The sequence below is a fragment of the Hippocampus guttulatus genome, chromosome 13 (assembly GCF_054856545.1).
Source record: "Hippocampus guttulatus isolate MCC_2025c chromosome 13, RoL_Hgut_1.0, whole genome shotgun sequence".
Taxonomy (NCBI): Eukaryota; Metazoa; Chordata; class Actinopteri; order Syngnathiformes; family Syngnathidae; genus Hippocampus; species Hippocampus guttulatus.
Window position 1 is genome coordinate 14,189,104 of NC_141273.1, and position 14,980 is coordinate 14,204,083.

Below are 14,980 nucleotides of genomic sequence, written 5' to 3' on the forward strand. Positions count from 1 at the left end.
TTTTAATTATGATACAGATTGAAATAAAAGTAGAATAAATATAATTTGAAACGAAAAATATTTGGCATTTAGAATTGAATGCGAGAATGCAACGCCTCTATTTTAATTGCTTCCTCTTAAAAAAATAATTTTGAAACTGTACAACTGATAAGATGTAATGGATATGCTTTAAAAAAATACGTGTAATGGATGTGCTTTAAAAAAATACGTACTACACTTGCCTAAGATTTCGCCGTCAAAATGTGTCAGACGTTTGGGAAACACTACAAACCGTAACAACACGATTATTTAAAACGAAGGTTAAAAAATGCCAAACCATAAACACACGTCATGATTTGAGTGTTCAAGTGGCTTCAATATAATTTATACCAGTCACAAGAAGTGCACTTACATCGGAGAAGAATCCCAATAATTTATTAAAGCATTCTTTTCAATTCAGTTCAAAATAAAAAAGAACACATATTATTTTCCTTGAACAAGCACAACGTTTAAAGATGATAGTAAGCTTAACATGAAAACGTAATAATAATTATAAAGAAATAAAACGACCCACGCTGGCCGCCTGCGGCTGATGATAGGACAATTGTTTTTTTCGCTGCTTGCTTAATTTCCTGTTGGGCTAAGCATGAGTTACAGACCGAAGCGTAGAGCTAGTACACATAGAACAGGCGGCTCCCAGGGGTCCTTGTTATGTTATGGCTTCTTCAGGTTTGCGCTCATTTATTGCCTAAAACTCAAACTGGATGGAAACATTCTTTTATCAGTTTGCAATACATCGTGATCACTCAACACATTGAGGTACTGGAAGGTCATCTACAGTGGATACAAACGGATCCTGTTCATATGTCTCATGTCTTTTTAAGAGGTGCTCAAATTTTTGGAATACCAAAATGAAAATCTTTGGGGTAGCCTGAATGTGACTGTGCACGAGAAGAGATGCCTTGACTGTATCACCCCCAGCAAAATATATAGCATGGATCCACTGTGGGTGATCTATTAAAAAATCTATATTCTCTGACAGATTGGTGGTTTTGACCTCATTAGTTCTCAGGTTAAAGTTAGAGCCAATCTGCAGATTAGACGGCAGAAATGGCCTCGACCCGTGTCACATGATGCAATGACATCTTTTCCAAATTTCTGCGTCTTTACAATTTTACATATTTCCCCAAATAGTGGCCAAAGAGGGAGTTAATTTACTCAACTGCAGATGGGAGGAAGCGAATAGCTCCCCAAAACAAGAACATTGCAGAGTGGGTACACACCAGTTTACTGGCGCACGTTAAGGCCCGGTGTCTCCAGCAAGATTGGAAGACGCTACAGACACTGTTGGTTGCTGCTGTTTTGCTTAGCAACACAGTAGAATTGAGCATAGTTAGGTCTTGAACTCTTGTGTGTGAAAAATAGCATCAATGAACTGCAGTAACTACCCACTGAGGGAGACATTTGTTTGTTTTAGGTGGATGACAACAACAATATATATGCCGATGCCACAATTTGAGGAAATATGGAATGCACCATTTGAATCAGCATTTGTTTTTAAATACACAACAGTCCTCCTCCATCAACACACTCATCAACACAGTATGTTACTAAATAAATAACCTCATCCCTCCCTCCCATAAAAAGTCCCCATGCTTTTTTATTCCCTTTAACACACTATCACAACACCATCGTTTGCTTAGTCATATAAATACAGCTCATTTCCGAGGAATACACTTCTTCTCTTGGTTTCTTTTTCAGTATAATGCTGTTTGGATTACAATGTGATACACGCACGCACACACACGCACACACAGCAGCATTCCACACACAACACTTTTAGCTGAGAGGTTGTTGGACAATAATAATAGCAGTATCAGAAAGCAAAGTCACATGGAAACACGTACGGATAGTTTGGTGCACTTACTGTATGCCATTTTTTGCTAAAAAGAAAAATAACAGTCAACGTGACCCGACAAACGTGTGCAGAACTAATAGCAATAAGAAAAATAAAAACAATGATAAAGTCATCCAAACATTTTGTTTCTCTGTGAGTCACATGAATGGATGGCACTGCCAGTGAATGACACTCTTTACATTGCTCGTATCTTACACTTGAGGTGTCACATCGCCTTTAGCGTAGATCCTCTATAGATCGTGCAGTGCTGTGACCGCTGAAAATTCAATAACTCTTATTACGTGTCATTATACAGTACAAAAACAATACAACTCGGTTCACTTTGTGTTTGAATATACAGTCAAAGGACACGCCATGTGAGTGGAATGCGTTATATCACATTGGTGGTCTTCCTTGAAATTGGTCAGAACCACTCCAAGGAGCTTTGTTTTTGGCTGTAGTTTCTTCTGATGGCCACACGGTGGCACCGGTGAGTGAATGTCTTCTTTTTTACTCCCTTGTCCAAAAAGAAGAGACCCAACCCGCCCCCCACCCTTCAAGGACAGGGGTGATAGAAGTGATGTCACATAAAAAAAAAGACAGAGTGACAAAAGCAAGCAAGAATTCAACACTGTAACTTAATAAGAGTGAGGACAAATGCACGAGTAGAGAAAGAGCTTGAAGCAGAATGTCTGGCAGTGCAACACAGGGGCTTACCGCCACCCGGGTACAAGGAGGTAGCCCCCCCATGGTGCTGCGAATTTCTGGGGGTGAGATGCCACGCCGTGGATCTTAGAAGTCAGGGGATCCTGAGGCTTAAGATGACCCCCCCCTTTCCCCCCGCACGTCCAAGAGGTACACAAACTTGGTCCTGGGGTAGTGGAGTCCTAAAAGGGAGCCATACCCTGGGCCTTGTTTGTTTGTTTTTCTGACAGACTGACAGCCTGATAACTGACGGACGGATCGGTGACGAACTAAAATGTTGCGATGATGGAAGTGCAGTTAAAATATCGATGAAGGACTGATGATTACAGTTTGGCTCGGCGCGAAATCATGACGATGATGGCTGCCGCTGGCTAATGAATCACAGACCAGCTAAATTTATTGTCGCGCCCACCTCTGGACGTAAGCTCTCAGACCGGGTCCAAGGAGGCAGAGCTCCTAAGGTCTTGTGTGGGAGACCGTCGCTGAATATTTTTAAGGTAGGCCCCACCCCATTCTCAGAGAAAGCCTCGCGAGGTCCTCGGATGGAGCCCCCAGGAGTCATTATTCAAAGTAGGACAGGACAGCTCATGGGTGGTTTGTGCTTGAGGCCCACAGAGAAGGAAATCTGACCATGTGAAGTGGCCTTGAACATCTACATGCAAGGGCTACAACTGGGGTAATGTAATTTATGTGAAAGGACTGTCCTCCAAAATCCAACTTCATGTGTCATGCTTGAATTTAAAAAAAAAAAATCCCAACATGTATTCAACCCAGTTCGATTGACCCGTGACTTCAACGTCCACTTTCCTCGCTTGGCAGGTACTGGTGAGACTGCCTCTGTCCTCTGATTGGCCGACGGCGATCACCTGACCCACGAGCTGTCAACGCTGGTGACTGACATGATGCTGCAGCGTTTTTTCACCATCATATTAATGTAAGCCTTCATGATCTTGGTGATCTCGCCAACCTAAAGACACATTTCACTATTAGGGGAGTGACCGCTAAAAAAATAAGACGCAGTGAAAATGGAATGAAATTCACCAGTGGCGTCTCAAAGAACATCTCCCTCTCGTCCACGATGATCTTGTAGGTGCACAGCTGCGAGGCACCGAAGAAAGTGATGTGCTCGTACTGGAACGTCTCCAACGGTTTGGGTTCGCCTCGCTTGTACACCGAGACGTTATCCGCGCTCACGCTCAGCCACAGATCGTGAGGGAAACCACCTTCCTTACACTACAGAAGGTTCACATCTTCAGATCACTAAAACTCAAAAAGTTGCGTGTGGCGTATACGATCGTCGTTTTTACCTCCACGTCGAAGAGAGTAGATCCGTAACCGGGCCACTCCTTGATGATGCTCATGTACTTGAGCATGGCCTGGTGCTGCGCCATGCCCTGCAGCCGCGTCCACTTCTCCAGCACGCTGGTGCGCGTGGCCGACGTCTCCTCCTTCACCCACATCTCCAGCATCTGCTCCTCTTCCACCTGCGTACACATCACGATGGCTCTAGACTTCCTTTAATCTATGAGTATTCTAAACGGCAGACATCCATCCACCCATTTATCAGTCTTCATCTGCTTATCCCACTTGAGGGCCTCTTCCCAGCCACTTCATCAAGCTCTTCCAGGGGGCATCCCAAGGGGTTCCCAGGCAAGCCGAGAGATTGTCTTGCTAGCGTCATCAAGAAGGCGTCTAGGAGGAACCCTAACCAGATACCTGAGCCACTTCATCTGGGTCTTCTTGATGCAAAGGAACAGCAGCGCTAAACTAAGCCCTTCATGGATGATTGCACTTCTGACCTTATCTCTAAGGGAGAGTCCAGAGGAAACTCATTTTAGTTTGGCTGTATCCGTGATCTTGTTCTTTCGGGCGCAACCCACAGCTCATGATCAGTGATGACGATGGAATAGTCGATAAATGGGAAGCTGGACCTCTGGACTCAGCTCTTTCTTCACCATGGCGTACCGATGCAGAGACCATGTGACTGTAGACGCACCGATCCGACTGTCCCCAAGATACTTGAACTCCTCTACTTGGGATATCCCTGACCCAAAGAACAAACTCGAGCCATTACCAAAAGACTGATCGAATGGAAAACATTCACTCATTTGAACCTTGGCGAAGATCTGAACACTCGTAGTTTCTCACTAACCTTCTGTTTCTTCAGCGAGCCTGTCTTGAAGCTCCTCCTCAGCGTGCCGTCCAGGAAGCTCGGCGTTTTTCGTTTCTCAACTGCACCGCCAACGCCGCCTGTTCCTCCCGCTGTTGCCTTACCGTCCGCCATCCCTCCTCCCACCGCGGCGCTCGCTGAGCCCATGCCCGGCTTGGTGGAGTGTATGATACGGCTCCGGAGACGTCCGATGGGGTAGACGGTCCCCAGACTCCAGCCGGCCCTCCCCGCCCCGTCACCGTGGAGATACTGCAGACGTAAAGACGCCAGGTGCTGCAAAGTCTCCTCGGACGCCGGGAAGTGTCCGCTGATTAGAGACTCGTGGGCCTGGGAGGCAGAAGAGAGAGGAAGAGGGGGGTCACACATGCAGACCACAAAATCTGATGACAGATACCCTAGTTGGACAAAAGTCTTCTTCATTGAAGAACAGCTTGGTAGGTTGATTAGCCCGTACGTAGGTAGTAAGGAGACAAGCTCACCTGCTCAAACATGAAGGCAAACTCCACTCCTTCTTTGTGCATGCTCTCTACATCCAAGAAGCAGTAGAGCTTGAAATACAGCTTCCATTCTCCTTCCTCCTCCTCTTCTTCACTGCCAGCAAGCCTGGAAACGAAGCATCAAAACAGATTGGGGTCAGTTGGTTTGCTTTGAGTCAGTTGCCTAGCTTGTTGGTTGGTTGATTGGTTGGTTGGGTCAGTAAAGTTGCTTCATTTGGGTTGAGGGTTTTTTTTTTGGAATGATTGGGTTGAGTTGCATTAGACAGTCGCGTTAGTTGTAAGTTCATTGCAAGAGTCGGTCAGTCAGTCCGGTTGGTTGGTTGGTGGAGTCACTGATCGGGTTGAGTTGGGAGTGTCAAGTTTTGTTCAGGTGACTGATCTGGTTGGTCGGACTGGTTGGTTGATGAGTAATTTTGTGTAAAGCTCTTGCGCTGATTCTCATAATACTGTGCAAATATATCAAATGATACGCCCGGTGAGTTGTACATATAATTTGGCTGTGTCCATACTGTTTCATGGTGTAGGACATGACATACCTTTCAAACTTTGCGAGAACATCTGCCACAATGACCCTGCTCTCCAAAGCTCGATCGGTCACAGAATTGTGCTCAAAAAGAGAGAAGAGGTTCTTGCTGTCCTCCATGGCCAACCCTCGGATCAACTTCTCCACAACCTTGAGCAGAAACCATTTTAGCGCGTTAGTTTTCGCTGCTGCGGAACCCTCAACTGTACTGTACGTTGGAATTGATATGAATTGTAAGTGCACCTCTCCAGCAGTGGTGTGCGAGTTGATGGAGATCTTGCAGGATCCTCCCCCGTGGCAGTAAACAGTGGTGCTCATCTCCTGCCTCACAAGCAAGGCGGCGATCTCCTCCTGGGAGGGCACAAACTCGCGAGTCTTGGTCTTCTTCAAGGATTCCCCGATGAAAGTGGCGTAACGCTCGATCTCCGTGCTGGGGTAACGCTCGCGAACCCTGATGAAGATGCACGCACATTAGCTATATATACAGTTTACAAGGAAGTAGAATTGTTGGGTCATGTTAAACAACATACCTCTTCAGGTGGAAGCGTAGATATCGGAGGATAACGCGACTGGGGAGGAAAGTGCAGCTCATGCAGGTGAGGAGGTGCCAGTGCGCCCGATTGGCTGGGCTGTTGGGCTGAGGCACATGATTGGTCTGCTTGATCACCTGACAGTAGACCTGAGAAACACAACACAAATGTGTTCATTGTTAGGCTGGTTATTTGCTTTTGGTTGGTCGATTGGCTGGTTTGCTAGGTTTGGACTTGTTGGTTGTTTGAATAGCCGAGTCACTGAGACGGTCACTTGGTCTTGGTTTAGCTAGAGTCAAGTTGGTTTCTGTGTTTGTTTGGTTGGTTGACTGGTTAATTGGTTGGGTATGTCCGTTGGTTGGTTGGTTGATTCAGTCGGTATGATTGGTCTGGGTTGCTTGGATCGTGTTTGTTGTTAGCTTCCTGGTTGATTAGGTAGGTTGGTGGGTGGGTGGGTGCATGTCTGGGTCGGATTGCGTTGGCATATTATCTGGTTGGTTGATTGGCTAGTTATGTATGTCTGGGTTGGACTGATTTGGTTGGTTGGTTGGTCTGGGCTGGCATGGGTTGTGTTGTGTTGTCGATTGGATAGTTCATTTGATGGGTTGGTAGTGGGTGCATGTCTGGGATGCACTGGATTTTCTTGTTTGTTTTGTTTTTTTGGTTGGTTGGTTGGTTAGTCTGTGGATGAGTTTGTCTCCGGGTTGGTTGTATCAGTCAGTTTGTCAGGTAGTGTGATTGATTCGGTATACCAATCAGTCAGGTTGGTCGAGGTTGGCTTGGCTGGTCTGGGTTGTTGAGCCTGAGTCAGAGGGACCGACCTCATCCCTGAGTGGACGCAGGTCCTGGCAGGTCTGCAGGATGCCCTGGATGATGGGCACCGTGTCGGCCAGTGTCTCCATCTCCTGCAGCGAGTTGAAAACCCGCACCGCCTCGTCCTGCAGGCTAGCATAGCCCTGCTGCCTTCGCACTACACAATTGAGGGGAATTGTCATGAAAAGGAGAATCGGGAAGACCGTGAAGTTTTTTTCCCCCAAAGTTCTTGTGTAACAAAACTTACGGCTGGTGACTTCGCCATACGGTAGCGGCAGTAGCGGCGAGTGTAGAGGATGCTGCGTGTATCTGAGGATGGGGTTTCTTCTGTACATTTGCTCCACTATTTCTGGATTTACGCTGTTCTCCTGGTAACATCGCAGCATGATAGAAACTGCCCTCACCGAGAAACCAATGTTAAGTCATTAGTTATCTAGCAGTGTCAATCATGGTTCTACCTTGATGTCTCTGATGAGCTGCAGAGTCGGTGTCTCGATGGGGGTCTTGCTGTCAATGACGCCTTGTATGGCAGCAGTCCATCTCATGGCCTCATTCAGCATTTTAGTGTAGAGGCGGTAGGAATGTTTCCTGCCATAAACAATGATGTTCCAGTATCCTGCACAACAAAGATGGCCACAATAAATTCTGTTCCAATAATAATAATAATACTTCAACTTTATTCATTGAACAAGGTAAGGCAACTGAGAATAGTTTTTCATTGACATAAATGTTATAAAAACACGCCTAGGCTGCATTTAAATATTTTCACTTTTCACATGGTGATCTGGAACTAAATCCGGTAATGGAAAGGGAATTACAGTATTTTTAAAATAACCCCCCCCCCCCCAAAAAAGCATCTATAAACTGCAGTAAATGCAGCTACTTCTCGTTCTTGTTTTACCCTATGGGGGGAAAAAGGCATTTATTTGGCGTGGCATTTTTTTTTTCCTCACCTGTCTCCTTGTGCACTCGGTCGTCCGGCTGGATGACGGAGCAGAGCGAATTCAGCACCAGCGTACCCATTTTGGAAGAGTTGCGTTCTGAGCTTTTGTAGTAGTCCAGCGAGTTGTGTGTGAGGACAAACCAGCGCTTCTTGAGCTTCAGCGAAGTGCTCTTGGCATTGGTCTTTACCTCCTTTTGGAGCCAACCTTGAAAGGTGAACAGACAAGAGTGAAATAAGCAGAGGTGACAAAAGTACCCTGTAAAATAAATTCTGAGGTTTGTTTCTAATGTACATGTTTGAAGATAACTTGTGAAAACGTGTACAAAGACTATGAACTCTACAGAATTGAATGGTGGAGATAGAGAATGGTTAATACAGTGCCCAGTAACACTTTCAGCATCGGGCATGAGTACCTCGACCAACGCTACCAAAGAGCTTGAGCGCCTTTGTGCGCATTAGCGGATATCTGGCACAATTACATTCCCCAACTCTGCTACAAAACAGCATAGACCAGCATGGTTTTGTTGTTTTTGTGCTGGTTTTGCTAGTGTCACCACCAAGACAAGCAGCAACGGCAAAACAAAGCAGCCGAGATTGGAAGAGCTGAACCGTCGATCACCGGGCAACCCGCTCTCTGAACTGAGCGATAGCTGTCTAGCACAGCTAGCATGTTGCTCGGGGCAGTTGCTGGTGACCAGCCGGAGTCTTGCTGGTTTCACCAGCTTCCAAAAGGGCAACAACAACATGTTGGTCTTGCTGTGACGTCCATGCTTTTTGTTTTTTTAAGCAGGGAAGCCGTTAGCTTGCGAGCTAGCTGGTGGCTAGCGCCTCTCGTGAAAAGCCCATAGATGACCTGATTCTAGTCCAAAGGGTGAAAGATGATATGTTTTTTGTCAACATAAGTAATATGCAAGATGAAGTGGAATACATTTTTCGGAATATAGTAGTTGTATTTGAAACTACAAAAACGTAAAAAAGAAAAAAAACTTTGTAAGTCCTTAAATAATTGTACTTCATTTTCTTTGATTTTTTTTAAAGCAATTCAACGGCTGTGTCACCTCGAACGAGGAACTCTTCGATCCTGGCGTCGCCTTTGGGCTTCTGCAGCAGACTGATCCAGTGATGCATTTCCTCAGGTGTGTCGCTGTTGCAATGGATCACACGGTTGGCTGTGATGATCACAAAGGAGTTGGGCCTGCAAACAGCACCAACAAAAAACAACTTTTTAGACTCACCTATCACAATATTAGGTACCGTAAATCTAATGTCATGTAATCTAATGAGATGTGCTCTTCAAAGAGTGACCCTGGTTCAATTTAATAGGATTATTAATGTTGTTGTCATTAGACGTAAGTAAAACCATCAACAAATGAACTTTTTTTATATAATTCTATTATTTCCAAAAATAAAGCTAGACTTAATACAGCGAAATAATTGTTTGAAATTGTAAACTAAAAAATGAATTTAAAAAATGAATACATAACAAATATTAATTACATTTTTTAAACAATTCAAAAGTACTATAAGCACTGAAGAATTATGAATGGAAAAATGAATACCGCAAAAGCTCCGTAAAATAAAATAAAAAATAAAAAAGAACAAAAAAAAATAGACGCGACACGGTATGCCGCAATTGACAAAAATAAAACTCACCGATCAGGATTGTCCGATGCACAAACAGAGTCAATCAGACCCACGTCAAGCGTGCCCTGAGATCAAAATAGTAATAACGCAAATGAATTGAGTCCTACAATGTCATTTTGAAAAAGTGATGCACCCCTGCATCTAATGTTGTGACCAGTTAATGTCTGCCGCTTTCTCATAGCCTTGACAGACTCGTAATAAAAGGAAGACAAGTTGTATGTAGGGAACTAACCACAGCGTTCTTGGGGTTGGCCTGCTCGTGGGACATTTCCAGAAGCTGCTCCGGCGTGCATACTCGCACCTTACTGAGCACGTTAAACCAACCGCTACACATAAACAGAGAGAGAGAGAATTAGCCCAAAAAATAAAACATAATAATAAAAACGCGATCTGGTTGAGATGAAGATTGAAATGCAGCAAATAGTGTACTTGAGTTGCATGAGAAGCTTCTTCATCGTTTCACAGGTGCGCTTGGAAATTATTTTAACGCCCTTGACTGGCCTTTTAGTCTTGCTTTCAGTAGAGTCCATATCGTAGAAGTACGACAGGTACGATATATTTGTCACGAATAAACAATTCACGTTTTGGTCGACGTAATCGCAAATACCAACCGACCTGGCGTCCTCTGGCGACTCAGCAAAAACTTGGTAGGTCCTCTCGTCCGTCACGATGTTCAGAGCGTTCTCCTTCTCGTGGTTATCGACGATCTCTCTGAGCGCACAATCGCCAAGATGTTAAGAAAAGCACAATCTTGGGACCTCTCGGGGTTCCGTGCTAAAGTCGTTTCCCCCATGACCAAACTCCAGATAGAAATAAATAGATGGATTTTTTTTTGAGAGGGGGGGGGTCTTACTTTGCAGCCCGGATGTCGATGGTTCCCTTCAGCTTCTCTTCGCTGTCATTGTCGTAGTACATCAGCTTGCTGTCCCTCAGCACAAACCAGCGCATCTTCCAGTTTCTGATTGTAGACAAACAGTTCAATTTCACGTGGGTGAATCGTGCAGCTCCTCAACAACCCGTAGTAAACCACTGCTAGTAACTCTTGATGGGAACTCTTGAAAAACATGCATGGTAACAAGTACAACAACCTGCGTGAGAGGGTGGAGAGGCCTCCTCCTTTTTTGTAGAGCCAGCCCGACTTGAGAGACTCTTGCTTGGAGCGGAACCACATGAAGGTCTCATCCTTTAACACACACCAGCGCCTTCGCCACGGGATCATCAGGCCGGCTGCAGGGGGGGTAGGAGACGGAGTCAGAAAAGCGCGATGAGGAAAGGCGAGACGGGATCAAGTCTCACCTTTCATGTAGAGGTAACCGTGGAAATACGGCGGCCCGTTGCCATTTAACAAGGTGACTCGTCCGTTGGTGGCTTCCTCGTCGGTGTCCATCATGCCGTCATGCTCGTCGTCGCTGCCTGCATACTGAAGCCATAATAGTCGCATGACTGAATGAAGTATGCATGTGAGTAGGAGACGCTGAGAACTAGAGTGGGCTAACTCCATTTTTGCCAAATGAAAAGGAAAAGGCTCTTGAATGAATTCTGCTCGAAATCAAGGCTTAGTTCCAATTACGACCGATTTTGTGCATTTTCTCAAGTTGGGATTTTTTTTTTTCAATTTCTCATTTTTATTTGTTTCCATTTTCCGTATTGGCCCGAATATAAGACGGCCCTGATTATAAGACGGCCCCTTCTTTTTCAAGACTGAAGTTTGAAAAAAGACTTTTTGAACACCAAATTAATTTTCATACAGAAAATAATGACAGTACAAATGATTATAACAATATATTTGAGAGAAAAAGCACGTTATTTTTCCTCTTTCAAATCTAAAGTGCAATCACATTCGTAAATGAATGGCTTCTGGGTTTTGAAATGTAAATTACATCATAACTTCTCAGCTGCCGGTTAACCTGGCCGATCTTCGACCCCCTTTTCTCCAGATTGTCATGCCGTTTCTCCATTTTCTGTTATCTCTTCTGTTATTTTCTTCTCTTTTACTTCTTACTGCAATTTTTTGTTTTTCTTCTTTGTGCTACCGCTATTTTTATTTTCATTCTTCGTGGCAGGAGTTCACTTTGGCCTGGGGAGTCAAGTTCAGCATTCGCTTCATTGATATCTGGCACCATCTAGCGTCATGAATGGGTATAATGTCTAGACCCCGAATATAAGACGATCCCACTTTTCTTATTTGAATGCAAAAAACATTTTATATTCGGGCCAATACGGTATATTTTTCTTCATTTTATCGGTTTTGAATGTAATCATTTGACCGTTTCTGCGTGCACAAGCGTGAATGCGTGTCCTCACTGAGTCGGAGCTTCCCCGGTAGGACTCGGCGCTGACGCTGGTGCAGGTGGACTTGCGTGGGTGCTCTTCGTCGGTAACTGCGGCGCTGCCCCGGTTGCTGCCCGATACCGAGCTGTCGTCGCCGGCCGTCACCGAGCCCTCCTCCTCCTCCTGGTCGTAGTCGGACTCGGTGTCGGCGGGTATGCTGTAGATGGGCTCCTCGCCGTCCACAAGGCTGTCCGCCATGCTGTCCGCCATGCTGACCTTCCTCTCCGGTTCGGCTTTCTGCCCCTCTGGCGGGAGTGGGGGAGGAGCGGGGGGCACCATGCCCTCGGCGAAGGCCGGCGGCGGCGGAGGGAGGTGGGTGAATATGGCCTGATCCATAGGGGTGTCAGTCTCCACCGGAGGGGGGAAGTCGGGAAGCGGGATGTACTCCTCCTCAGCATGGAAACCCTCGTCCACCTCCTCGTCCTTGGACACGGCCAGTTGCATGGCGGTGGCAGCCTAAGCCACGCCCCCCACCACCCCAAATAAATAAATACAATTTAAGCAGGTTTTTCAAATAAGAAAAACAGCAATCTACACTCCTGTACTGGATAGAAACATATAGTAATAACTAAAATTGATCTTGGGGCGGCCCGGTAGTCCACTGGTTAGCACGTCGGCTTCACAGTGCAGAGGTACCGGGTTCGATTCCAGCTCCGGCCTCCCTGTGTGGAGTTTGCATGTTCTCCCCGGGCCTGCGTGGGTTTTCTCCGGGTGCTCCGGTTTCCTCCCACATTCCAAAAACATGCATGGCTGGCTGTTTGGACGTTCTAAATTGTCCCTAGGTGTGAATGTGGGCGTGGATGGTTGTTCGTCTCTGTGTGCCCTGCGATTGGCTGGCAACTGATTCAGGGTGTCTCCCGCCTACTGCCCGAAGACAGCTGGGATAGGCTCCGGCACCCCCCGCGACCCTAGTGAGGATCAAGCGGTTCGGAAATTCGGAAATTGATCTTTTTTTTTTCATTAAGAGTACTTTCAAACATCTACCGGATATGACATTTTACATTTTTAAACCTAACAAAGGTCATTACAGAAAAAGATTACACAACAAAAGACATTCACCCGCCGCCCCCACCTAAAAAAAAACAAAACAAAACAAAAAACGGAATTTGGCCAATTTCTCTCCGTTGTCAAAATAAATAATATACAAAATATTGTAAAACAGTCAAATGTTCTGCCTGTTGTCATACCTTTATTGTTATAATAGTTAAGTAACCCCCAAAAAGTACATTTTTAATATTCTACATTTTTTTAAATTAGTTGGCCGATATCAGTTATCTGTGTTTTATTCTGGAAACGGGATCGCCATCTCTCCCTAAAAATCTCCACATCATTCGTGCACTCGTACTGTTGTGATGTTTTTCCACGTGTGACCGAAATAAAGGAGCGCCATCGAGGATGAAAGCCAGACTCACCCGGGCGGCCTTGGGAGGTTCGGCCTCGCCGTCAACCGCCCCCTGCGCCGCCTCACCCAGCGAGGGATCCACGCCGCTGAAGTTGAGCAGGTCAATGAGGCCCGTGGCCTTGCGCGAGGCCTCCTTCTTCATGCGCTTGAGCTCGGCGTCGCGGCGCAACTGCAGCTCTTGCTTGGATGACTCGCACAGCTGCGAAACCTCGTCCTCGCGCTTCTTCTGCAGACGTTCGATCTCGCGCTCCAGCTGAAGAATCTCCTCCATTTGACGCACCTCGTCCTGGAATGGAGATCACGCGGGAAATGGTGGCACGCTAGGAAAATCACTTATGTCTCAAAACTTTCCTCAATAAAATGAATACAAATTAAGATATCCTTTATTTGTCCCGCAATGGGGAAATTACAAGTTAGGTCTAAAATTCAAATTAGGTCTCAATTTTATTTTATTTTTCTAATCAGAACATTTTTTTTCCCCTTCTTGATGGTTGGATATTTCCCATATGCTTTCCCTTTCATCTGGTTATTATTGATAGTTTATATATCATTCTATTATTTTCGGAGTATTTTCTGTCTTTACTTCCAATTTTATTTCAACTTTTTATTTTATATTATTGCACCTCAGCACTCATCCCGACTATAAAACAATGCCCAATTTACCTGAGAAGATTTATTGGTCCCCTCGGTGGCTCCCTCCTGCTCCACATCGCCTTCCGTCTCCACCTCCGCTTCCTCCTCATCCTCTGCCTTCTCTATCAGTTTTTTCTCTTCCTCCTCCTTCTTCCTTCTCTCCTCCCGTAGATTGCGGACGCGGGTTCGGGCCACCTGGCCTCGCCGGTGCCTCTGGAGCACCAGCGCTGCTTTGCGCTGGCGGAGAAAGCGGCCTCGCTGGATGTGCCTGCGCAGGTGCTTCTGCAGGGTAACGGTGCTGGCACGCACTCGCTTGAAGTGTTTCCTAAATGACATACCTTTTTAGTACAGTTTTCTAAGGTAAAAAAAAAAGTTAGTGATACGGGGCTCTTACTTGGCCGAGAAAGTGAGAAGGTGAGCTCGTATGATCATGGCCGCCTGGCGTCGCACTTCGTCGCGGTCTTTCTCCAAGCGTTGTTCCAGAGACTCTTTCATAAACACCTGGACAGAAAACAGCAAATGGTCTCATCAAGGTGAATTTATTGTTGTGTTTGTTCAAAAAATATACAGAGGGAAGATCTTGAAAAAGTGATGATATTACATTTACAATACATTTAATTAATGAGGTAAATACCACGGTTCTGTTTGTGACCAACAGGTGGCACTGTAGGGCTCCACCTGCAGCGGCACACCTGTTGGTCATTACGTCATTATTTGTATAAAAGGACTCCTGCCCGACCACTCATTGTCGGGTCATTGTTTTATTGTCACGGTTCTGTTTGTGACCAACAGGTGGCACTATAGGGCTCCACCTGCAACAGCACACCTGTTGGTCATTACGTCATTAGTTGTATAAAAGGACTCCCTGCTTTTTGGGGTCCTCCAACTACCACCTCGCAAAACGTGACAGTAA

The 14,980-nt window shown here is 45.7% G+C and overlaps 1 protein-coding gene across 2 annotated transcripts in view; it reads right to left on the reverse strand.

Annotated features, from left to right (window-relative positions):
- Positions 1 to 392: 392 nt before the first annotated feature.
- Positions 393 to 14,980, reverse strand: part of myo10l1 (myosin X, like 1) — a 34,767-nt gene continuing 20,179 nt past the window's right edge. The window contains exons 22-44 of one of the 2 annotated variants that reach the window (XM_086127474.1): positions 14,462 to 14,568; positions 14,098 to 14,392; positions 13,445 to 13,720; positions 12,006 to 12,488; positions 10,998 to 11,121; positions 10,790 to 10,928; positions 10,555 to 10,659; positions 10,317 to 10,412; positions 9,934 to 10,027; positions 9,711 to 9,766; positions 9,116 to 9,252; positions 8,068 to 8,262; positions 7,573 to 7,730; positions 7,362 to 7,482; positions 7,123 to 7,271; positions 6,302 to 6,450; positions 6,015 to 6,222; positions 5,785 to 5,921; positions 5,231 to 5,354; positions 4,734 to 5,078; positions 3,889 to 4,065; positions 3,623 to 3,814; positions 393 to 3,548 (exon numbers count right to left, since the gene is read on the reverse strand). In XM_086127474.1, the coding sequence (XP_085983600.1) occupies positions 3,444 to 3,548; positions 3,623 to 3,814; positions 3,889 to 4,065; positions 4,734 to 5,078; positions 5,231 to 5,354; positions 5,785 to 5,921; positions 6,015 to 6,222; positions 6,302 to 6,450; positions 7,123 to 7,271; positions 7,362 to 7,482; positions 7,573 to 7,730; positions 8,068 to 8,262; positions 9,116 to 9,252; positions 9,711 to 9,766; positions 9,934 to 10,027; positions 10,317 to 10,412; positions 10,555 to 10,659; positions 10,790 to 10,928; positions 10,998 to 11,121; positions 12,006 to 12,488; positions 13,445 to 13,720; positions 14,098 to 14,392; positions 14,462 to 14,568 (3,972 nt within the window). In that variant the 3' untranslated portion in view covers positions 393 to 3,443. Of the gene's footprint in view, positions 3,549 to 3,622; positions 3,815 to 3,888; positions 4,066 to 4,733; positions 5,079 to 5,230; positions 5,355 to 5,784; positions 5,922 to 6,014; positions 6,223 to 6,301; positions 6,451 to 7,122; positions 7,272 to 7,361; positions 7,483 to 7,572; positions 7,731 to 8,067; positions 8,263 to 9,115; positions 9,253 to 9,710; positions 9,767 to 9,933; positions 10,028 to 10,316; positions 10,413 to 10,554; positions 10,660 to 10,786; positions 10,929 to 10,997; positions 11,122 to 12,005; positions 12,489 to 13,444; positions 13,721 to 14,097; positions 14,393 to 14,461; positions 14,569 to 14,980 lie in introns of both variants that reach the window. The other variant, XM_086127473.1, reaches the window with a different exon arrangement.